Source organism: Oncorhynchus tshawytscha, linkage group LG02, assembly GCF_018296145.1.
Source record: "Oncorhynchus tshawytscha isolate Ot180627B linkage group LG02, Otsh_v2.0, whole genome shotgun sequence".
NCBI lineage: Eukaryota > Metazoa > Chordata > Actinopteri > Salmoniformes > Salmonidae > Oncorhynchus > Oncorhynchus tshawytscha.
In genome coordinates this window covers 24,738,650-24,759,269 of record NC_056430.1, presented here as the reverse complement: position 1 = coordinate 24,759,269, position 20,620 = coordinate 24,738,650, and the positions used below count along the sequence as shown (strand labels likewise).

At 40.4% G+C, this 20,620-nt stretch overlaps 2 protein-coding genes across 4 annotated transcripts; one reads left to right on the top strand and one right to left on the bottom strand.

The window, feature by feature from the left end:
* lg02h3orf14 (linkage group 02 C3orf14 homolog) lies at positions 1-6,229 on the top strand. Of its 2 annotated transcripts, none has more exons than XM_024380251.2 (4): positions 1-127; positions 4,777-4,900; positions 5,077-5,145; positions 5,339-6,229. In XM_024380251.2, exons 1-4 carry the CDS (start codon positions 75-77, stop codon positions 5,525-5,527), a joined length of 435 nt encoding a protein of 144 aa, XP_024236019.1. In that variant the 5' UTR covers positions 1-74; the 3' UTR covers positions 5,528-6,229. The 2 variants fall into 2 exon arrangements, with proteins under 2 accessions (XP_024236019.1, XP_024236023.1); XM_024380255.2 differs by lacking the exon at positions 1-127 and adding an exon at positions 183-487.
* A 554-nt stretch (positions 6,230-6,783) lies between these two features.
* Positions 6,784-18,713, bottom strand: LOC112219039 (fez family zinc finger protein 2-like). 2 transcript variants are annotated; one of them, XM_024380266.2, is made up of 5 exons: positions 18,545-18,713; positions 17,444-18,279; positions 17,010-17,144; positions 16,759-16,891; positions 6,784-6,950 (listed from the first exon to the last, which is right to left on the bottom strand). In XM_024380266.2, the coding sequence occupies exons 2-5, from the start codon at positions 18,221-18,223 to the stop codon at positions 6,901-6,903; spliced, it is 1,098 nt and encodes a 365-aa protein (XP_024236034.1). In that variant the 5' UTR covers positions 18,224-18,279; positions 18,545-18,713; the 3' UTR covers positions 6,784-6,900. The 2 variants fall into 2 exon arrangements, with proteins under 2 accessions (XP_024236034.1, XP_024236030.1); XM_024380262.2 differs by lacking the exon at positions 6,784-6,950 and adding an exon at positions 15,326-16,033.
* Positions 18,714-20,620: the final 1,907 nt, after the last annotated feature.

Genomic DNA, 20,620 nt, shown 5'->3' with positions numbered 1-20,620 from the left:
GATGCCAACCACCGTTATACCTCATCGAAGAAGACGGTCAGCAGTGTCTATCTCTTTCTAGTTAAGTTAGCAGAATGACATCTCCTCCATTTGAAGAAGTTGAACTGAACAAGAAACACGAAGAAATGTGAGCATTTGTCTAGTTAAACCATTTTAGGGAAATTTGACCATTAGTAACGTGTCGTCAAGGGTAGCAAACGCTAGTGCTTGTTGTCTAACGTTAGCTCAGTCAGAACCATGTGACGTTAACGGGGAATGGAACCACTATGATTTAGAACGCCAGCTAACCAAAAAAATGGCTGAATTTCCAGAGTAACTCTGAGTCTATTATAGAGAATTAAATAATGTTAGTTAGGGAGCCAATAAACCTACTGAAGCCGTTAATGTGAGCCGATCGTTGCCCCAGATCAGAGTTCGTTCTCGTGGTAGTAACAATACAGACAAAACACCTCAGCTAAGGAGTTGGCGTAGCCGAACACAAACTGGTGTGAGTGGCGAATCTGTCTGGATGGCGATGTATTTATTGGACACTAAGTATCTATATTGTCACTAATCCTTATGAAGGACTTCCTGGCAGAAGAGGTTACTCGACCAGTCAGCAGCCGATATGCCAGTTAAATAATTGGGGAAATGTTGCTTGATTATAAATTAAGGTTTATCCGTAGTGGGTAGGTGCTCAATATATAATCAGTATCATATATTTATCACCAGCGCTGTGCGGCGCAATGGTAACACATTTGCCTTTTGATTAGACGACTAGAGTTCTAATCGCAGACAGCATCATGATTCATGAAATTTCATTCTAACCAATAATGGGGAGTGCACATTATGAATACATTGTGATTTAGTTTCGGTATCATTCTAACTTTTCTTATGATTTTGTTTGCAGAGCATTAAGGCTGGCAGTTTATCACCAGTTCATCCTATAGGCACAAGGAAGAATTACATGCAGACTACACCGTTCGCAAAATACATTTACACATAAATGTTATTCAATCATTGCACTCACTCTGCTCGTGGGCGTCTGCGTGGCCAGGCGCTTAAATAGAACTTTGTTCTATTTGTGACTCTCAATGCACTGCATGTTATGCCTCTCCCTACCATCTATTGGAAAAGAATGGTATCTACACTGGGCAGCTAGTTGGCGGAGTCAAAGTAAACTTTAATAATATATGCCATTTAGCAGACGAAAGCGAACTGGGTGGAAACAGATCATAGAAACAGGATCACAATTTTGATATCATGGATGGTCAGTCCTTGCATCTATAGCACTGCCTATGAATTTGAGTGGTTACATTTCTCCAGCCGCATCCCTCAGCGTTTTACTAAAAGAGGAGCAGGGAGTCACTTTGATATAGTTTCTATTGCCACTTTAAGAAGTTAAGATGCAGATGAGCATGTTACAGATACTATATGTCCCATCACTCTGACAGTTAGAGAATATTCAGCACAGCAAACAATCAATCAATGAAATGAATTTTACAAAATATCTTTTTACGTCAAAATATTAACCACGGTGGTTATAGAGGGTGCAACAGTTCAACACCTCAGGAGCAAATGTCAGTTGGCTTTTCATAGGTTGAGAGAGAGGGAGTCGAAACAGCAGGGCCGGGACAAGGTCGCACATCCATTGAAACGGGAAAACAGTTCCACTCTGATTCCCTTTATGGATGGGTGTATCTTTGAATTTGCTGTTGAATGGCCTGTTCCTTCTCTACTTTCAGAACACCAGCCCTCTCCCCTAAAGTGATCGATAGTATATCTTGGCTCGCACTGTGATGATTGGGATTCTGAGCTCTCAGGTTCATACAGGGAGTTATGGTCTTCACTGATCTCATTCTCCATCAGTTCCATCTGTGGCGTATTGGGCCAGGACTCGGTTATATACTGATGGTCGTGAGCGCTATCTAGCTGGGCCCCGAGCACTTTAGTGATGGTCCCGGTGGACCTCTTCTCCACTGCAGCACATGAATACTGGCAGCCAGGGGTCAGTTTGGCATGCTCTACTAACCCTTCTTTCCTGTGATGGTCCCTGTTTGGACCTCTTCTTTCTCCACTGCAGCACATGAATACCCTTCTTTCCTGTTTGGCAGCTGTACTAACCCTTCTTTCCTGTTTGGCATGCTGTCAGTTTGGCATGCTGTACTAACCCTTCTTTCCTGTTTGGCATGTACTAACCCTTCCTTCTTTCCTGTACTAACCCTTCCTTCTTTCCTGTTTGGCATGCTGTACTAACCCTTCTTTCCTGTTTGGCATGCTGTACTAACCCTTCCTTCTTTCCTGTTTGGCATGCTGTACTAACCCTTCCTTCTTTCTTGTTGGTAGAAAACAATTAAGACATCTGTTAGGCTATAGTTATATTCAAGAATCACTGCATATACTTGAAATAAACAATAGCCTTAGAAATAACATGGATTTACATGTACCTCCTCTGCCTCCTTCAGTCTCTTCCAAGATGAAAACCTTTTCAGGGATGAAGATGTCATCCTGAAAACAAACATGTTTTGTTAAGACTGGAGCTAAATATATTAGTTGGCATTAACAAGCTACCTGTCTTGTATGCTTTGTCAACACACACAGCAAATACAGGAACGTTTATTTTTCAGCAAACATGAGCTATGTCAACTTCAGTCTAGCTAAAGGAGGTGGAGATAACATCTGTCAACAAAATGTATTACAGTACTTGACTATCTGAGGTGGAAGCTAGCTACAGTAACTACCTAATAACGGGTACACGGAGAAACTGTGTTGCAGTAGAGTTGCTTGCTAACGTTGTTTGCTGGTGGGGGGGTGTTACACAAAACACTTCCGATGCAGTTAGCTAGTTACCTTCAACTAAAGTTGCAACGAAGTTGTCCAGTGTCTAATGCTAGCCTAGTCAACAACAGTCATGACCGGTTAACGTTACCTCAGGCTCCATTGCATTGACTCGCAGAACCTCCTCTGTTCAGTCGCTTCAGCGATGTTGATGATGGTCGGTCGGTAACCCCTACTACAACAACCCTCAATTTTAAATGGAGGTGCAAACAGAAGGCTTCAACTTAGGCCTATGACTCCTTTCCATTCAGAAACTCCCAGTTGCCGCATCGCAAGTGCCCTTCATCGCGAAGTCTGCCTCTGCAAAGTACTGTCTACAGATCCTGCTAGCTCAGACTGGCACGTCCTTCCTCTTCAGGACATGGAGCCACTTCTTCAAAAGTTCTGGGCCCTCGGGCAGCCGATAGTAGCTTACCGAGGGATTTTTTTTGGAACCAATTCCTACAGCCTGGCGCTATGCAGTTCATGTTTTAATTACTTCTTGTTGTTGCCATCTTCGTTGTCCACACCTAATCTCACTCTCTTCGATTCAGTCTTCGCACGAAAACTTAATATGGTAAATGTAGCTAATGCTAACTATCTGATTTAAAAAGCCAGCAGATCTGAGCCGCTTGCTTACAGCTGGACTATGGTCGGACAGCATTCCTGTTTACACGGAGTACACACAACATTAGGAACACCTGATTTTTCCATGACATATAGACTGGCCAGGTGAAAGCTATGATCCCTTATTGATGTCACTTGTTAATACCGCGAATTAATTTTTAAGCTTTGAGAGAATTGAGATATGGATTGTGAATGTGTGCCATTCAGAGGGTGAATGAGTAAGACAAGATTTGTGCCTTTTGAACAGGGTATGGTAGTAGGTGTCAGATGCACTGGTTTGAGTGTGTCAAGAACTGCAGTGCTGCTGGGTCTTTAACACTCAACAGTTTCCTGTGTGTATCAAGAATGGTCCACCACCCAAAGGAAATCCAGCCAACTCAACACATCTGTGGGTAGCATTGGAGTCAACATGGGCCAGCATCCATGTGAAACGCTTTCAACACCTTGTACGGACCATGCCTCAACGAATTGAGGCTGTTCTGAGGGAAAAAGGGGGTGCAACACAATATTAGTAAAATGTTCCTAATGTTTTGTACACTCAGTGTATAATAAGACATATAATAAGACGGTGCGAGATATTGCTTTTAAAACACCTCAATCCAGGAATGAGAAATGCGGTATACTCCGAATTGTCCCATTTATCCCAACTGTTACAAGAAGATTGAGCAACTGCTCGTTTTTAATTAAACTGACGTTTTTGTCCTCATGGTAGTTAGCAGTAGCAACAACAGCCATTCTAGAATGGTGCGTCATGTTGAACATTAACGGCTCCTGCGGCTTCTGCTACCTAGCATGAAGAGGAAAAGGACAGTTTTCTGGAAAAACTAGCAGTCGTTCAATATTGTTGTAACAGACCGTGCAAGGCGTCGAAAGTGTTCCACAGGGATGCTGGCCCATGATTGAGGTACGTTTTCCGAGCCATATCTTGCGCCGGCTCCTCGTGTCATTATATACACAGGAATGATGTCCGACCCTAGTGCAGCTGTAAACAAGCGGATCGGATCTGCTGGCTAGCTGATAATGGCATGTTCAAGAGCATTAAAACTGTGATGTATCATGGGTAAATTGTGACTGATCTACAAATAATATAAAAGTAGTTATTTGTGATGCAAGGTGATTTGTAGATCAGTCTGTCAGCAGTTGCCTGCACTGTCGGCTGCAATGTCAAACAAGCCCTTTAGTTAACTTTAGCTGGCCCCCTGGGAGTTTGTTTAAAATGTCATAAGTGGCTTTGGCTTGCTGAATATCCAGAACAAAAGTATAGGTAGCTCAATTTAACTTGAATAACATGCAGAGCCTAAAGCTCATTTTCACATGGAAGCATATCTAAGGAAGTCATCCATGTTGTGTCAGTCTAGGGAAGAGGGCTGTGCTCCTTCAGCAGATGGAAAGTCGATATGAGCAACAGAAGAGCAAGAGGAGGCAGCAGGTGAAGCTGTCACAAGCTGCACATGAGAGAAACTCCCAGCTCCTCCAGGTATGAATCTACCAAGTGCCTCTCAGACCTGCTGCTAGGTTCTCTACTTGAATGTACACGTTCAGTGCATGCCTTTTATTGTGCATGTCGATGAGGCTGGTATACTGTAGGTTTTGAAGGCCATGTGTAAAGGAATAGCTGAATTTGTGATAGGCTGATCCTTTCTCCAAATACAGGACTTGCAGAAAATGGAGAATCGTCTCAGAACAAGAAAACTCCCACACCCTGACATCCTCAGTTTGGAGGTAAGGGATCTCTTAGTAACAACAAATTAACAATACATGCCCTCTCTGAAGATTGCCTTGCCTCCCCTAATTTTCAATGGGAGCTATTTTGAGTTGTTTTGCAGCTTGACCCTACTATACCTGATAATCAAGTACAGTCAGGGGGTCACAGATTGTTGTTGACACAGGCCGCTGTACTGTTGTCTTGTTTCAGACTCGTTACTGGGCATCAGTTGAGGAGAAGATCCCAGAATGGGAGCGCTTCCTCCTGGGTAAGGGCCCACATCCTAGCAGTGACCCTAGCAGAACACCTAAACAACAAAAACAGAAAACTACACCCAGAGACCATGCCCCCGCACAAGATGGGGCTCTGCCTCCTCGTCCTATACTGAAACTGAAGTGAAGTGGACAATCTGTTTTGGCTTTTGACTTAATCTTATGTGATCAACATGGAGTGAAGGAGAAACTAAAATCAGTTGACAATTACACTGTAGATTGAGGTTATTGTGAGGTAAATGCTCTTTTTTATAGGCCATATTTAGTCTCATATGGGCTGTTTTCCTATCAGAATAACAGTATTCTTAGCACCAACATTGAGTAGGCATGTTGATTTCCATTGTATTTACACTGCAGCTCCTTTTTGTGCTCAGCCATTTTGATGTCTCGGGGTGAAGCTCAGATTAGGCTATTACCCCTCAGTCTGCAGAATTGCTGCTCTTGATTGCAATGTTTACAAGCAATGCTCACACTTTCAGTGTGATTGTATTGCCTTTAACACTTTATGGTAATCCCATCAGAATTCTATTTGAAACAAAGAATATGGTGTCTTTGAATTCATGGTTCATATCTGCCCACTAGGGGGAGGTAGCACCATAGATTTGGATAACAAAGGCAAATTCCTTCAGTTACTCAGGTCATTCACTTTGTCTGTCACTCAGCAATGATTTAATCAAATGTGCTCTTATTTATTTGCATGTATTGTCTGTATACTAGCTATGTTCTTATGTGTACATTAAAGCACTTTTTTTTGTTCATATACTGTGCAATATCTAGTAGTCGTAACAAGCAATGTGCATATGTAACCAATAAAGTTTTTTATTATTCACATTCATCTATATATTCCTTTCACTGCAAATGTACTTTTGTCCCTAATAAATCATTATAGTTTAGCTTATTAGTCCATTAAAAAGCATGAGCTGACACACACCTAACTTTGTAGAGTTGACAGATAATAAACTATACAAATAAAATGTTGCACACTATATACACACCCAACAATTCAATATGTTTATCCATTAAAATGCTATCATATAACTTATTTCTAACATTTTTGTTTTACATGTATTAACACCATTCCACCACCCCCCACACTTCATCACACAGTATACAGGGCCTTCAGAAAGTTTTCACAACCCTGGACTTTTTCCACATTTTGTGTTAGCCTGAATATAAAATGGATTCAATTGCGATTTTTGTGTCGCTGGCTTATAAGCCATACCCCATATCAAAGTGAAATTATTTTATGAGAAATGTTTACAATTTAATAAAAAATACATCTGAAATGCCTTGAGTCAATAAGTATTCACCCACTTTGTTATGGCAAGCCTAAATAAGTTCATGAGTAAAAATGTACTTAACAGGTCACATAAGTTGCATGAACTTACTCTGTGTGCAATAAATGTGTTTAACATGATTTTTGAATGTACCTCATCTCTGTACCCCCAAACATGAAATTGTGTAAGGTCCTCAGTCGAGCAGTGAATTTCAATCACAGATTCAACTACAAAGACCAGGGAGGTTTTCCAATGCATCGCAAAGAAGGGCACCTGTTGGCAGATGGGTACAAAAAAAGCAGACATTGAATATCCCTTTGAGCATGGTGAAGTTATTAATTACACTGTGGGTGGTGTATCAATACACCCAGCCGCTTCAAGGAATTCGGCATCCTTCCTAACTCAGTTGCCAGAGAGGAAGGAAACTGCTCAGGGATTTCACCATGAGGACAATTTAAAACAGTAACAGAATTTAATGGCTGTGATAGGAGAAAACTGAAGATGGATCAACAACATTGTAGTTACTCAATACTAACCGAAACCGAAATTGCAGAGTTATTAACAAAAGGAAGCCTGTACAGAATAAAAGTGTTCCAAAACATGCACCCTGTTTGTAATAAGGCACAAAGGTAAAACTGCAAGAAATGTGACAAAGAAATTAACTTGATGTCCTGAATACAAAGCATTATGTTTGGGGCAAATTGAACACAACACATCACTGAGTACCAATCTTCATATTTTAAAGCATGGTGGTGGCTGCATCGTGTTATGGTTATGCTTGTCATCAGCAAGGACTAGGGGGAGTTTTTTGTGATAAAAAAAACAGAATAGAGCTAAGCACAGGCAACATCCTAGCACAAAACCTGGTTATCTGCTTTCCAACAGGCACTGGGAGACAAATCCTCCTTTCAGCAGGACAATAACCTAAAACTCAAGGCCAAATATACATCTGGAGTTGCTTACCAAGACAACAGTGAATGTTCCTGAGTGGCCTAGATATGTTTTAGACTTAAATCGTCATGAAAATCTATGGCAAGACTTGAAAATGGCTGTCAATTAATGATCAACAACCAAATTAACAGAGTTTATAATAATGTGCAAATATTGTACAATCCCGGTGTGCAAAGCTCCTTAGAGACTTACCCAGAAAGACCTACATCTGTAATCGCTGCTTAAGGTGATTCTAATGTGTATTCACTCAGGGGTGTGAATACTTGTGTAAATTATATATATTTATGTATTTCATTTTAAATAATTTTGCCAAAATTTCCAAAATCATGTTTTCACTTAGTCATTGTGGGGTCTTGTGAATTCTGGCTGTAACACAACAAAATGTAGACTAAGTCAAGGGGTATGAATACTTTCTGAAGGGACTGTATATTGTGCATTAGGGGGATACATACAGGTATATTAGCCTAAGCCATTGAGCTGTTCTCTGGAATGTGTCTAAACCGTTATATAGTTATTGAAGAGTCCTCTTTATATTTGAGATAAAATGTGATTGTGCCGTCTTTATTAAACAAAGCCTCCAGAAGGACCTTCTGTGTCCGCGATAATTGTTTTTTTTAATTGTCCCTTTATTCAAGGGTAGCCTGAGGTCAGCCAGTTACCATATGTTCATAATACTCCATAGAAATATGTGTAAAATGAGCCATTCATTTCTGCAGGTCCATTAGGTTTGCATAAACTCTGCTGTGTTTCTCAAGACATGTTTATTTTTATTTATTTTTATTTTTTGGGGGTGGGTGGTCTGTTTGTTAGGCAGTTGGTATCACCGATCAGAAAGCATTATTGCTTGTAAAGTTAGAATGTCTGTGTTTTCTAGGGTTATTTTACCATTATACAGTAAACCATATTCAGTATGATAAATGGTCCTATTTATGGGGTTACAAATTGGTCATAGTGTTACAGATTGTTTCCACCAACATAATTGAGACTTCAGTTCAGATATTTTCAGGTAAGACACGGGCCGTAGGGACAGTGTTAAAAGGAGCTGCTGTGTGGATAATGAGAAGGTACATGGGACAAAATGTGAAGGTGGACGTCTGTCTCACTGTTAAACGGTTTGCAAAAACGCAGCGAGTCTTTCCACCTGCTTTCTGACTGTCAAACCAGCACAAACCACCCCTCTGCCCTCCCTCCACCTCCCTCGTTCTTCCTTCTCTCATTCCCTCTCTGTGGCAGAGATGGCATCCCTGATCCAGCCTAATTGCGATGATCAAACCTGCACTGGGTTGACGCGGAGTGGCGGCTTGACAAACGCAATCATCCGGATGGCCTGCGTTGAAGTGGCCATGGTTGGCAGCTGCCCTGGCTCCTCAGATGGGACCCGATCCTGCCCCCGAGGTCAGGCAGGCACCAGTCGCCATGGAGGGGGGCTAATGGGGGATGGTGGTTGTGGGAGGGGTGGATGTGGGTGAAGGTTTGAGGAGGGGCAACGAGGGTGAGTGAAGGCAGGGGGACAGGCAGCAAATTATCTAAAAGGATTTTGAAGAGCACGATCTGGAGCACTTCCAAATGACTAGATTCACATTATGTATTCTAATGGTGAAAGCCCTGAGGTGGATTAGCTACGGACACCACAGTCCCTTCACGCCCCCGGTTGGCAGACCAGGCCCTTGTTACCAGGCCCTGCCAGCCAGTCCCAGCCGTGACAACCCTCCCTGAGTCCCCTGACCCCCATTACCCCACAGACACCTGGGTTAAAGCCAACCTCTCAAATTCAGCTACAGGATTAGCAGCAGACAGAGGCTAGGAGGTGACCCTCTCCATCTCTAATAGCATATGCATTTAAAACCGTATGATTACATGATTTGGGGCGTCTATTGAGAGCATGCTGAGAGCCTCCTGAGAAGCACAATAACTGGTTAGCTGTCGACTTCAATTGATTGGATAATGGATGATTGCATGTTGTATTTTATTGAATAATGTGCTGCAAGTGTAGTGAGTGCTGTACAACAAAACTACAATTTTGGCATAATTTTGTTTTGTTTTTCTATTATTTTAGAACATTTTGTTATTATGTGATAGATATGAAGACAAACATCACATTTTTTAAAGTACACTTTATTTTTAAATTGACCTACAGTATTTAAAAATAAACCAATGTTAAAATGCTGTTTCTTGAAATAACATGGGGCTCCATACTGTACAATGTGCTCCCATAGTATTCCTTATCACTCCTTTGATCATGTCAGCTCTGGCTAAGTGCATGTCCTGCCAGCCAGGCCTGTGCCTACTGTATCGGCTAAGAGAGGAGTTGACTGTGTTGTTCATGTTGTGGTGGATTAAAGACAAGTCTACATGTGGCACACTAAAAGGAATTAACACTGGCCTTAAGGGAGCGCCACACTGTTTGGTATTGACTGGCCAAGCTTAAGTATAGTGTTTCCTCCAAAATGGACCCAAGGTTTTTTGTGTCAACATAATCATATACCTCACTGCATTTCACTGGCTCTCTGTACTCCTTACAAAGAAAGCTTTCGGCACATACTTTTTACTTTTTCAATTGTAGTGCACTTAAACACAAATGTCTTTCATATACTGGAGCTTGTCTGGGATTTTTTTATTTATTCTTAGACTATTTCTGCTGTACTGCTGGGAACTCCTGCAGTGTTGTTTTTTTACCCTTTTCAAATACATACTTACATTGTGCTTAATGTTTTCAGCTCTTTTTCCACAAGCCTACTGGTGAGGTAAGTGAAGTTATAACATAACATTGTATTTGAATTGAGGGTTTGTCTCTTAGTTTGTGAGAGAGTGGATTTTTTTTTTTTTCCTTTTCAATATTGATACTGTGGAGGAAGAATGCATTCACAGTATGTTCTGAACAACACTTTGGACATACAGAATATGTATTTTTATCACATACAGTTGAAGTCGGAAGTTTACATACACTTAGGTTGGAGTCATTAAAACTCGTTTTTCAACCACTCCACAAATTTCTTGTTAACTAACTATAGTTTTGGCAAGTCAGTTAGGACATCTACTTTGTGCATGACACAAGTAATTTTTCCAACAATTGTTTACAGACAGATTATTTCACTTATAATTCACTGTATCACAATTTCAGTGGGTCGGAAGTTTACATACACTATGTTGACTGTGCCTTTAAACAGCTTGGAAAATTCCAGAAAATGATGTCATAGCTTTGAGTACAACAAAGTCAAGGTATTGGAGTGGCCATCACAAAGCCCTGACCTCAATCGCATAGAAACTTTGTGGCCAGAACTGAAAAATGTGCGAGTGAGGAGGCCAAACCTGACTCAGTTACACCAGCTCTGTCAGGAGGAATGGGCCAAAATTCACCCAACTTATTTTGGGAAACTTGTGGAAGGCTACCCGAATCATTTGACCCAAGTTAAACAATTTAAAGGCAATGCTACCAAATACTAATTGAGTGTATGTAAACTTCTGACCCACTGGGAATGTGAATAAATAAATAAAAGCTGAAATAAATAATTCTCTCTACTATTATTCTGACAGTGGTAATGGCAATCCTAACGGACCTAAAACAGGGATTTTTTTTAAATGTCAGGAATTGTGAAAACTGAGTTTAAATGTATTTGGCTAAGGTATATGTAAACTTCCGACTTCAACTGTATCTTCTATCTTATGAAAAACAATTACATTTTAATTGCTGGGATCAATCTCTATTGTGTTAATGGAAGTCACATAAAGTGAATTAGTTATACTGGTGTTCAGTCCTTCCATCTTCTTACCAGTGCCTACCAACTGGTGAGACTGCTCATCCTAATTTGACAACTTGTAGGATCTCATTATAAGGGGCCTTATTTGCGTGAATGGACGCTGTGGCTCTGAAGTAGTACGTCATTAGCACTTCTGGGTAAGCACAGCAGTAGTGGACATTTCTCAGCAGGGCCAGACCAGGTCAAAGGGATTAGCACCGGACATCCCAGAATTAGTGATCCTGACCAACAATGAAAGACTGATTTAATTCCACAAAAATAGAGCTCAGTCTTGGCAGGCTGTGATGGAGAACAATACTCATGCATTTGTCACGTCTTTATCTAGTTATAGAAATGTGTTGATATTCAGTTGTATTCTTGCCTATTAATTGTGTATTGTTTATCTATTTAATTGTTTTTGACAGTGGCCAACATTAGTATTTACTCATGATTCCTCATGGACACCAATCTCATTGCTATCAGTGCAGTGAGAGGCTGAGGCTGGAAATGTGGAGCAGATTGTTTGGGGTTTAGGGTTCTCTAATCCTCCCAGAGACAGAGGTGAAAGGAGTGGGCAAGGGTACAGAGGGTCTCCTTCAGCTCCTTGGCCCAGGGCTCTGAGGGCAGGCAAACGGACTGGTCTTGGGCAGAGGTCAATCTAAGGAGACTGACAGACAGTGATGTGATTCCAGTAGGGCAGAGCCGGCACATGGCTCCTACAAGCCCAGCACCCACAGGCCTCTAAGCCACAAAGCACCTTCTACCACCCGTGTCCTTAACGAGCCAAGAAGGATCCAAGAAAAGAAGTGTGCGTGTGCGTACATTTACATTGTGTAAATGTATGGAAGGGTTTTAATTAGATTTGGTGGGGAAAGTGTTAACTAGTTTTGTCAAGGAATTTGTATCACTTGAATATCACAGTCCTGTCATCATGTTATGTTGTGTATTTATTTTCATTTTTTTATTGTATTTGATTTACTTGTATTAATGTAATTATTGTGTAGGCCTATACAATGCACACACCAATTTCCTGGTGTGATATGCTAAGCTAATGCACCCAAAAAATATATTTAGAAAATCCAAGATCCTAACGAGGTGTTTGAAACCAAATGTGGATTTACATTTTGTTTTTTATTATTATTATTTTTACAATAGAATGTCTTATAATTTTCAATTACTTTCGTGGTGTCACGTATACAAACACATACATGTATGTTACAATCCTATCATTTTCCAGAGTCGAGTACCCACTGCATATTTTGAGCAGCTACAACAATATTATTGCTGACTGCCCTTTTGGACATTATTAAGAAGTTTCCAGAACACCATGTAGTAGGCTGGCGGAGTCCATCTTTTCAACACCATTCTCCAGGAATAGATCCAAGGACTTCGCCCGATGCTCATTAACTTCCCTCATGGCATTTTAGAATGCGCCTAGTGAGCTCTTTGTGTCAAGAGCCAATGCTTCTTCTAACTAGGGGCGCAACCAGCCTGTGCTCTCCTCCAGCAGCGAAAGAAATTGCTTTCCAAAATGTTGGTAAGGGTTGGTTTAATTAGAATTTCATTTGGGCTAAACGGGGGAAACTGATGTAGTTAACATTTGGTGGACTTAATTGGTCCTTTTCTCTCCTCTCAGCCCTTAAAAACAGCTGAAGCTACTCCTGTTAATCTCCCAATCAATTGAAATGGCCAAACAAAAGTCTTGCTCTTCTTTTCTTCCTGTCTCAGCCGAGCCTTTTGTGACTTGTAAATGCATCAATTTTGGGTGATCCTGGTCGTGTAGATGTTCTCAATTGTTGACAGTTGATTAATGCGCTCTTGTGTTGTTAATCTCTCTCGCTGTTTTACATGTGCACGCAGTAATGAGCTCCGTTGTCAATTAACGTGTTTCTAGAAGCGAAGCTGGTTGCTCTGATGCGTGAGAGGTATGTGCAGAGAAAAGGGCAACGCTGCTGTCTTTAGGTTGTTTACTCCAGTCCCCAGCACTCTTTTCTCCGGCTTTGGACAAGACGGACACTCTTGTGCATAGCCCTGACGCGTTTCTACACACAAACATTTATTTCGAGAAACTCGCACCATTCGCATTTTCCCATCTATAGACTATTCCCTAACAAAGATGGATGAATGGATACTGAAATTCAATGTAGGCTGAGTTGTAAAGATTGTTTATACAAAACAAACCAAACCTGTTGTTATAAGACGTAAAAACAAGTAACATTGGCAACACTGTAATGATTATTCGGCCCATCAACCCAATATGATTGTAGGTGTGGACATGTTCCAGATTGTCCGTACGAGAGGATACCAACTTGATAGCGTTGCCTATTGTTTAATTGGGCATAAATGACCCCGTGATATTCTAGCTGTTATGTTTGTGTTGGAATTTGATTATGATTTTTTTCAGCATATGCTAACCCCCTACCCGCAACTCATTGACTGTGGTCAATTAAACTGTATTATTTGATGAAGCTTTGGAATGTTTGTATAGAACAATTGCTGAAAATCTATCCTACGTAGACTACGAATAAAAATATGAGAATAATTAGGCCTAACGAAAGTACATTTGAGAATATGTTTTATTCTTCTGATAGAACAATTAATGCATACACTTAATAACATTTATGACGCAATGTGACGTGGCTTTCTTGGATTTCTATTGAAAACTCCGTAGCCTAAACTGGAATTACGCACAATCTGTGTCTGGCACTACACTTGAGTGTTCAAATTACGCACAATGTTAAACGCCAACAAATACGGGTAGTGTGAAATATATAAATATTATTCCTAGAGCCTATATGTTGAACAATAATGTGAGCCTTTAGGGCTATATAAAAGTATTGGTCAATGTGACAACAGCAAAATGGAATTTAACTGACAATATAACAATGATTTTTTAAGAAAAAAAACACACACTAGTTGGTATATTCTCGTCTTTGAAGGAGCTTTTATGTGAACTAGCAGGACCAGGGTGGACAAGAGGTGAACAGACCATTCAACTGGTTATATTAGCCTTCTAACCGGTCCCTGGGCATGGTGCATAATTATTAAACGTTCTAATTGGTAGACCGAGATTTGTGAGCACGCGCCCGTCTCTCGTCAGAATTTCTGTTAGCCGCAAGGATAATATTGTTCCAGGAGCCGTGTGCAGAATACGTTATCCTTTATTAAAGTTGGACAGAGGTGGATGATATGGCCCAAGTGCTCTATTATTCATATTCTGATGAACACGTATATGCGCGGAAGCCTACCATCGACGGCGTTTAGCTGATTAATGTAATTCGCATTCAAGAGTCCATGTTATATCTGATCATTTGTGCCATTACACGGAAGTCAAGTGTAGCATCATCAGACTTGTCTCTTTGTCTGGCAAAAAGTGCTTAAACTGAATTTATAGCTACCAATTTAAAGTGGAGGTGTATAATGCTACACAGGCCTACTTCTCCCAACCAAGTAACAGGAGCCATGTATTATTGGCGTATAAACCCAGACTAGCCCACACACTGGTGCTAGTAAAACAGCTGCTTGCGAATCTTTTTTTGTGAAAAAGCAAACATCTGGATATTTGAGAGGATGAAATGGCCTATAGGCTTATCAGACCGATCACTGTCTTCCCAACTGGTTTTTGGCATAGGCTACATTTAACTTGATTTGAAAGAAGGCTGAAATATCAATACAATTCCGTTCTGATATGTTATAGGCCTTTTCAAATCATTGACTAACCTACTCCTATATACATTTAGAGTAGGCATATTTTTCTCAAAAACCTAAACGTTTTCGATAGCATTTTATGTACGATACACTTTTTATTTCCTATTAATAAATGGCAACTGTTGAAATTGTTAAACATTCAATTTTATGCATAAGTTATGTTGATGTATATAACGTTTTATCCACATATAGGTTACAATTTAGTTGTATGTAGCCTACATTGTAATGTATACAAATGCGCCCAAGGTAAAACACTTTTAAATAACATTTTATTTTCATTATTTACAATTCGATTTTCACACGTTATGCAATAAAAGAAAAACAACACGTCCTCCTGAATTTCCCCATGGGTTGAGCAAATAGTAATGTTCTTCTTTAAATGTTTATAACATGAATTAATTCACTCACGGTCAGATTTACTGCACTGCTGCAACAAAGCAAAATTCCCATCCTCATTATTATAATTTTAAAATCGAATAAAACCTTTAAAAAACTCATTTGCTTTTCATCAGGCTATCAAGTCGTCCAAATGTTTATTTGTATGCTTTATAGGTTCCCTTCTTTTAACAATTATATTTGATGTTTTCATCACTCAGTGAAAACTGGAGAAACAAATGCATTGAGAAATTTGCGCTGGCGAGGCTTAATAACCTGTCAATTTAAGTGTGAAGGAGACTGTCCAAATCCAGTGGAAAACTCAGCTTTCGGGTCCCCTGGAAGAATCGGTCGCCACAGATATAGGCCTACATGAGTTATTGTCGTGCAATTTCCTTATGTGTTTTTTCAGGTCAAAGTTTCTGCAGAAGCCTTTCCCGCAGGTTCCGCACGTGAAGGGCTTTTTGTCGTTGTGCGTGTGCATGTGAAAGGTTAGGTTGTAGACCTGATGGAAGGCCTTGTTACAGATGGAACACTTGTACTGTTTCTCTCCGCTGTGCGTCAATTTGTGGTTCTTGTAATTTCCTGAAATTGGGAAATGCAATTAATAAAAATTAACATCGCGAATAAAATGAACAGCATACACGAAAGGGAACACATTTAGCTCCTTTTTTCTCCTCAAGGTCAACAGTTCACAATTAACTTACTCTTCACAAAGGCGCTCCATTCTACAGCCTTCATTAATCAGCGATTTGCATGTCGAAGTCAAGAAGTTGTCAAACTTTGTCACAATCAAACGCAACAGCAACTGAAAACGGTTGGATTATAAACCAGAGAAAGGTCTGTCTCTTGACCCATGGCGAATTTAAGAGTCTTGTGTGGAGAGTTAGTTAGTGTAAAGTGACATGTCCGATTTAAATTGACGCTTCAACATCATCAGAGGGCAGCACTGGGTATCAATAATACCAATAATATGGATATGCCTCTAAATATTGGGAATTGTGTGCCTTTGCTGTTACCTTTGGATGTAATCTAGGCTACATTATCATTACGTTATAACTGGGATATATCATTACCACCATCATAAAAACCATGTTTTTTTATTAATATTTGTCTGGGATATTAATTTCATGAATTTATAATGCAGGCTGAAAATAATATCATCTGGATTATTTTATTATGATTCTCTGGTGTTATATTAATCTCAAAACATATAGTCTAAAACCTATAATGCGGGTTTTTGTAAATATAGCCTACATTAGAGGACATATCCTGAATATCTTGACCAAGGTTTAAATAGTGATGATTACCTTTCTGATGAAATCCTTTCCCACAGAATTCGCAGACGAAAGGTTTGTACCCGGCATGGATCCGTATGTGAGTGTTCAGCGTCGAACTTCTGTTGAACGCCTTGCCACACTGGTTGCATTTATGAGGCTTTTCCTGATAAAGAAATACAAAATATCTAAATTATTATTATTTGTAAGCAATCCTCGAGGGAGTTTATAATATAGGCATATATAACTAATCTAGTTGTTATCGAGTGAAATACACGTTTCACCTGTGTGTGGATGATTTTGTGTCTGCACAACGTGCTGGCCTGACGGAATCCTTTCCCGCACACTTTACACACGAACGGCCTCGCGCCTGTGTGCACTGGCATGTGTCGTGTCAAATTATAATGGGCATTGAACACCTGCAGAAGAAAACAAACAAGCTCGTTTTCACTTGTATTGTATTTAATTTGTGAGATGTTTTGATAATGAGAAAAAGACATGTCAGCTTCAATTTAATGTAAATAGGGAATGCCTATTCTAATCTACTGCACAAAACATTTACAATAACTGATACTGCGTTATTGTCTATAGGCCTACATGTTTAAAAAAAGGAAATGTAAGTGATTTGCAGAGCAAATAATAAACAAACAAAACGAACAATAACAATTGCATCGTTATTATTTTTTTGCCATTCGTTATACTGAATTAAATGCTTTACCTTTCCACACACTTCGCAGGTGAAGTTTTTGGGTTTCCCGTCCGTGGAGCTGTTGTGCTTGCTATGCGCTTTCACTCCATTTTTCTCCGAGCTCAGGCTATGGTTCTCTTTCACTATCTGGTCGAGCTGGCCAGGGAGATGCTCCTTGTGTGGGTACTGAGGTGTCGGAAACTTTTCGGTGGAAGCGCTTGCGAGTTTGGCGTTCTCCAGCAGTAGCAGTTTCTGGTGCGCACTGAGAGAAGCTTGTGAGTTGGCCATGGCAGAGGAAAACAAGTGTCCGCTTAGCAGCTCAGACTGGTGATAAGCAGAGTCCAGGTAGTTGAAATAATAAAGAGAGCCGTTGGTGGGCATCGCCACTGCCTGGTGGATGACTTGGGGTTTTATCACCCTCCCCGGTAATAAAGAGTGCTTCAACCCCGAGTCAATTTTGCCACACATCCCACAGTTGGCTTTGCACATCGCAGCAGAAGTGCATAGTGTTCCTCTGAAATTAGCTTTCCAAAATTCGGAGTAATTCATCAGCGCCTTGGCTTGTAAGTCGTAGCTAAAAGGTTGTAGGGGGATCATGCACGGTATAGGTGAGCAGAGACCCAGCATCTTCATTCCCTCTGAAGTCTCCACTACTCGCCGCTCATCCAAACGGACTTTTGGTTCAGAGGTCTTGGACATGATCCGTTCAATGGAGAAGGCCAGCGCCTTTGGTGCGGCGGACACTCCGTTCCTACCGCCATCGAGTCGTGGGACAGACATTGCCGTTCCCAAAGGGAGAGAACTTGACATTTTGTGTACCGAACTTGGTGTGAGCAGCAGCCGACCAGCCGTCCTGTCCTCGCCTCCTGAATTCCAGAAAAGACCGGACGCACATCAGTTTAATAAGCACCTTGGTATTACAATCTCACACATTTGCATTCAAATGGGCATCCCTGGAACAATAGCGTCCAGGGGTACCAGATTAATGCTCATTAGTACACACAAAATGAACAGAACATTACAGAGCTCGTTAAGGAAAAGAAAAGGGCAAAAAGCAGTGAGTTCATTCCTATTCAACACCTCTGAGAATCTGATAGCAAATTTAGCGTTTGAGTCGATGTTGAAGTTTACCTTTTTGTAAAGCGACGACAGATGTATTCGGAGATAGCAGCGTGACTGCCCTGTCACATTTTGGAAGCGGACGTCTTCATCAGCGCGAGATCACTGTCTCTTGCATTTAGCTACATCACATGGACTAGCTCATATCAAGGGTGACAAGGAAACGCCATCACCAGCCCTGCCCCTTCTCCCGCCGCCCACTTATATACTGCCATGGGGTGGTGTACATGACAGTTATTACAGATTATTATTTATGTCCCCATCCTCAAATTCTCTGCTTATACCACCAGCCATTCTCTAATCGAATAACTATGCTTTAGTCTATTCCTTTCTCGAAAAAAATAAAAGATGAGGGCTATTTGATCATGTTAATTTGAACAATGTGTTTGTTATTATTTGTAGGCTACATGTTATTATTATTGTTATTATGCTATTGTTATTGTTATTTGTGGTATCATTTGTTTGTTGCTGATTGCTGTTGACAACAGTACTGGTTTTAGTAAAAAGGCCTAGCATTCGCATTGTATTCGATTTATTTCAGGCTACCATGTTTTGAATTGGAATATCTGTAAATATTAGCCTAAGTAGTGAATAAGATCATATAACACATATTCTGATTGTACTGTATGCTTCTAATTAGTAAAAATCACAATTTATCAGTCCTTCAGAGGTTGTTTAACTTGATTAACAATAATCATTTTTTGTCCTACGGTTTGACCAGACAAACTTTTCATTGTGAGTTGCTAATCCTTGGAGATGGAATAGTTTTTTTCCATGCTGGTTTATTACTATTTGTATAATTGTGAAGGTCCAATTTCCACCTGTTTAAAGAGCAGATTGCAATAGCAGAACCTCCCTCGGATCCTATTAAACGTTTTTCCTCCACCTATTCAGAAGAACCAATTTTCCAGAGCGATTCAGAGCTCAGCTCAGCCCGAAAAAAACTGCTCTTTCACTTTTAGCTACTAAAGCACTGCGTGGAACCTGGTTTTGTGTTTTTCTGAAATAAAAGAACGGATTAAGGGGGAAGAAAAGACTTAGCCTGGCCAGAGGTAGACCTTTAAATAAAAAGAGCTCTTTTTAAACCAGTATAAAAAGTTTGCTGGAATCCAGAGTTTTGTGTGCTTGTTACAATGACCAGTTGCCCTCTCCTCTTTTTTTTCATAAGGACCAGCTTAAATTCATTTGTTTGCAGACGATTTTACCTGAGACGCACAACAAATGACTACAAAAATACATTCCAAAAGAACTTTGCAAGTTCACACACACAACTGCGCATTCTGATTTCCTTTAGGCCTATTATTGGTTTGACAACGCATTGTTGATGTTTATTATGTCGACCATGCCATTCTAACGTTTTCTCCCCTTAATACAGGGAATGTAAGACCTCGAGTGTGGATAAGTTCATTCACATGTCCTTGACATAGTCTTTCTTAATGGGTGAATGTGGAAAATGTGAACTGAGATAAACTGCTTTTATGTCGACTTTGTTTCACAGTTTAAACTGAGGGACAAACAGGTGTTTAGAATACTGACTTCCGTTCGTTTCTCTGCTCTTTTTGTATGTGATTGTCATAAATTAAATGTATGTAGAAAATATACGAAAATAAGCCATACATTTTCACAACAGTCTGTCTTTACTGATGGAAAAAAAGGTACGTATTTCTATGTAACCAAGACCTGAATATGTAGGGCAATTATGCTACATCTTAAATCCCGTTACACACCTGCAACTTTAGCGCAGAAGGGTTTAAACGAGTCCCACTAATTCTACTCATATGTAAATGATGTAACTCTAATTTGAGTTTATTCAGGCCCACTACCGGCTCGTCCACACAATAAACATTGATCCTATTGCTGTAACCTCGGCACACTACTCGGCATTAACACGTTCAGCAATTAGCTCGGGCATCGACTTAGGGGACTAGCTCTTGTCTCTCCTTTCCAAAGCAGGCAAGCAAACATGTAGCTTACACAATGCAGCTGCCCGGGACGCTGCATTTGCATGACACATTTGTTTGTTTATTGTTTCCCAATCTATTACTGTGATACACTAGACCTATACTATATTTGGTAGTAAACGGTGGA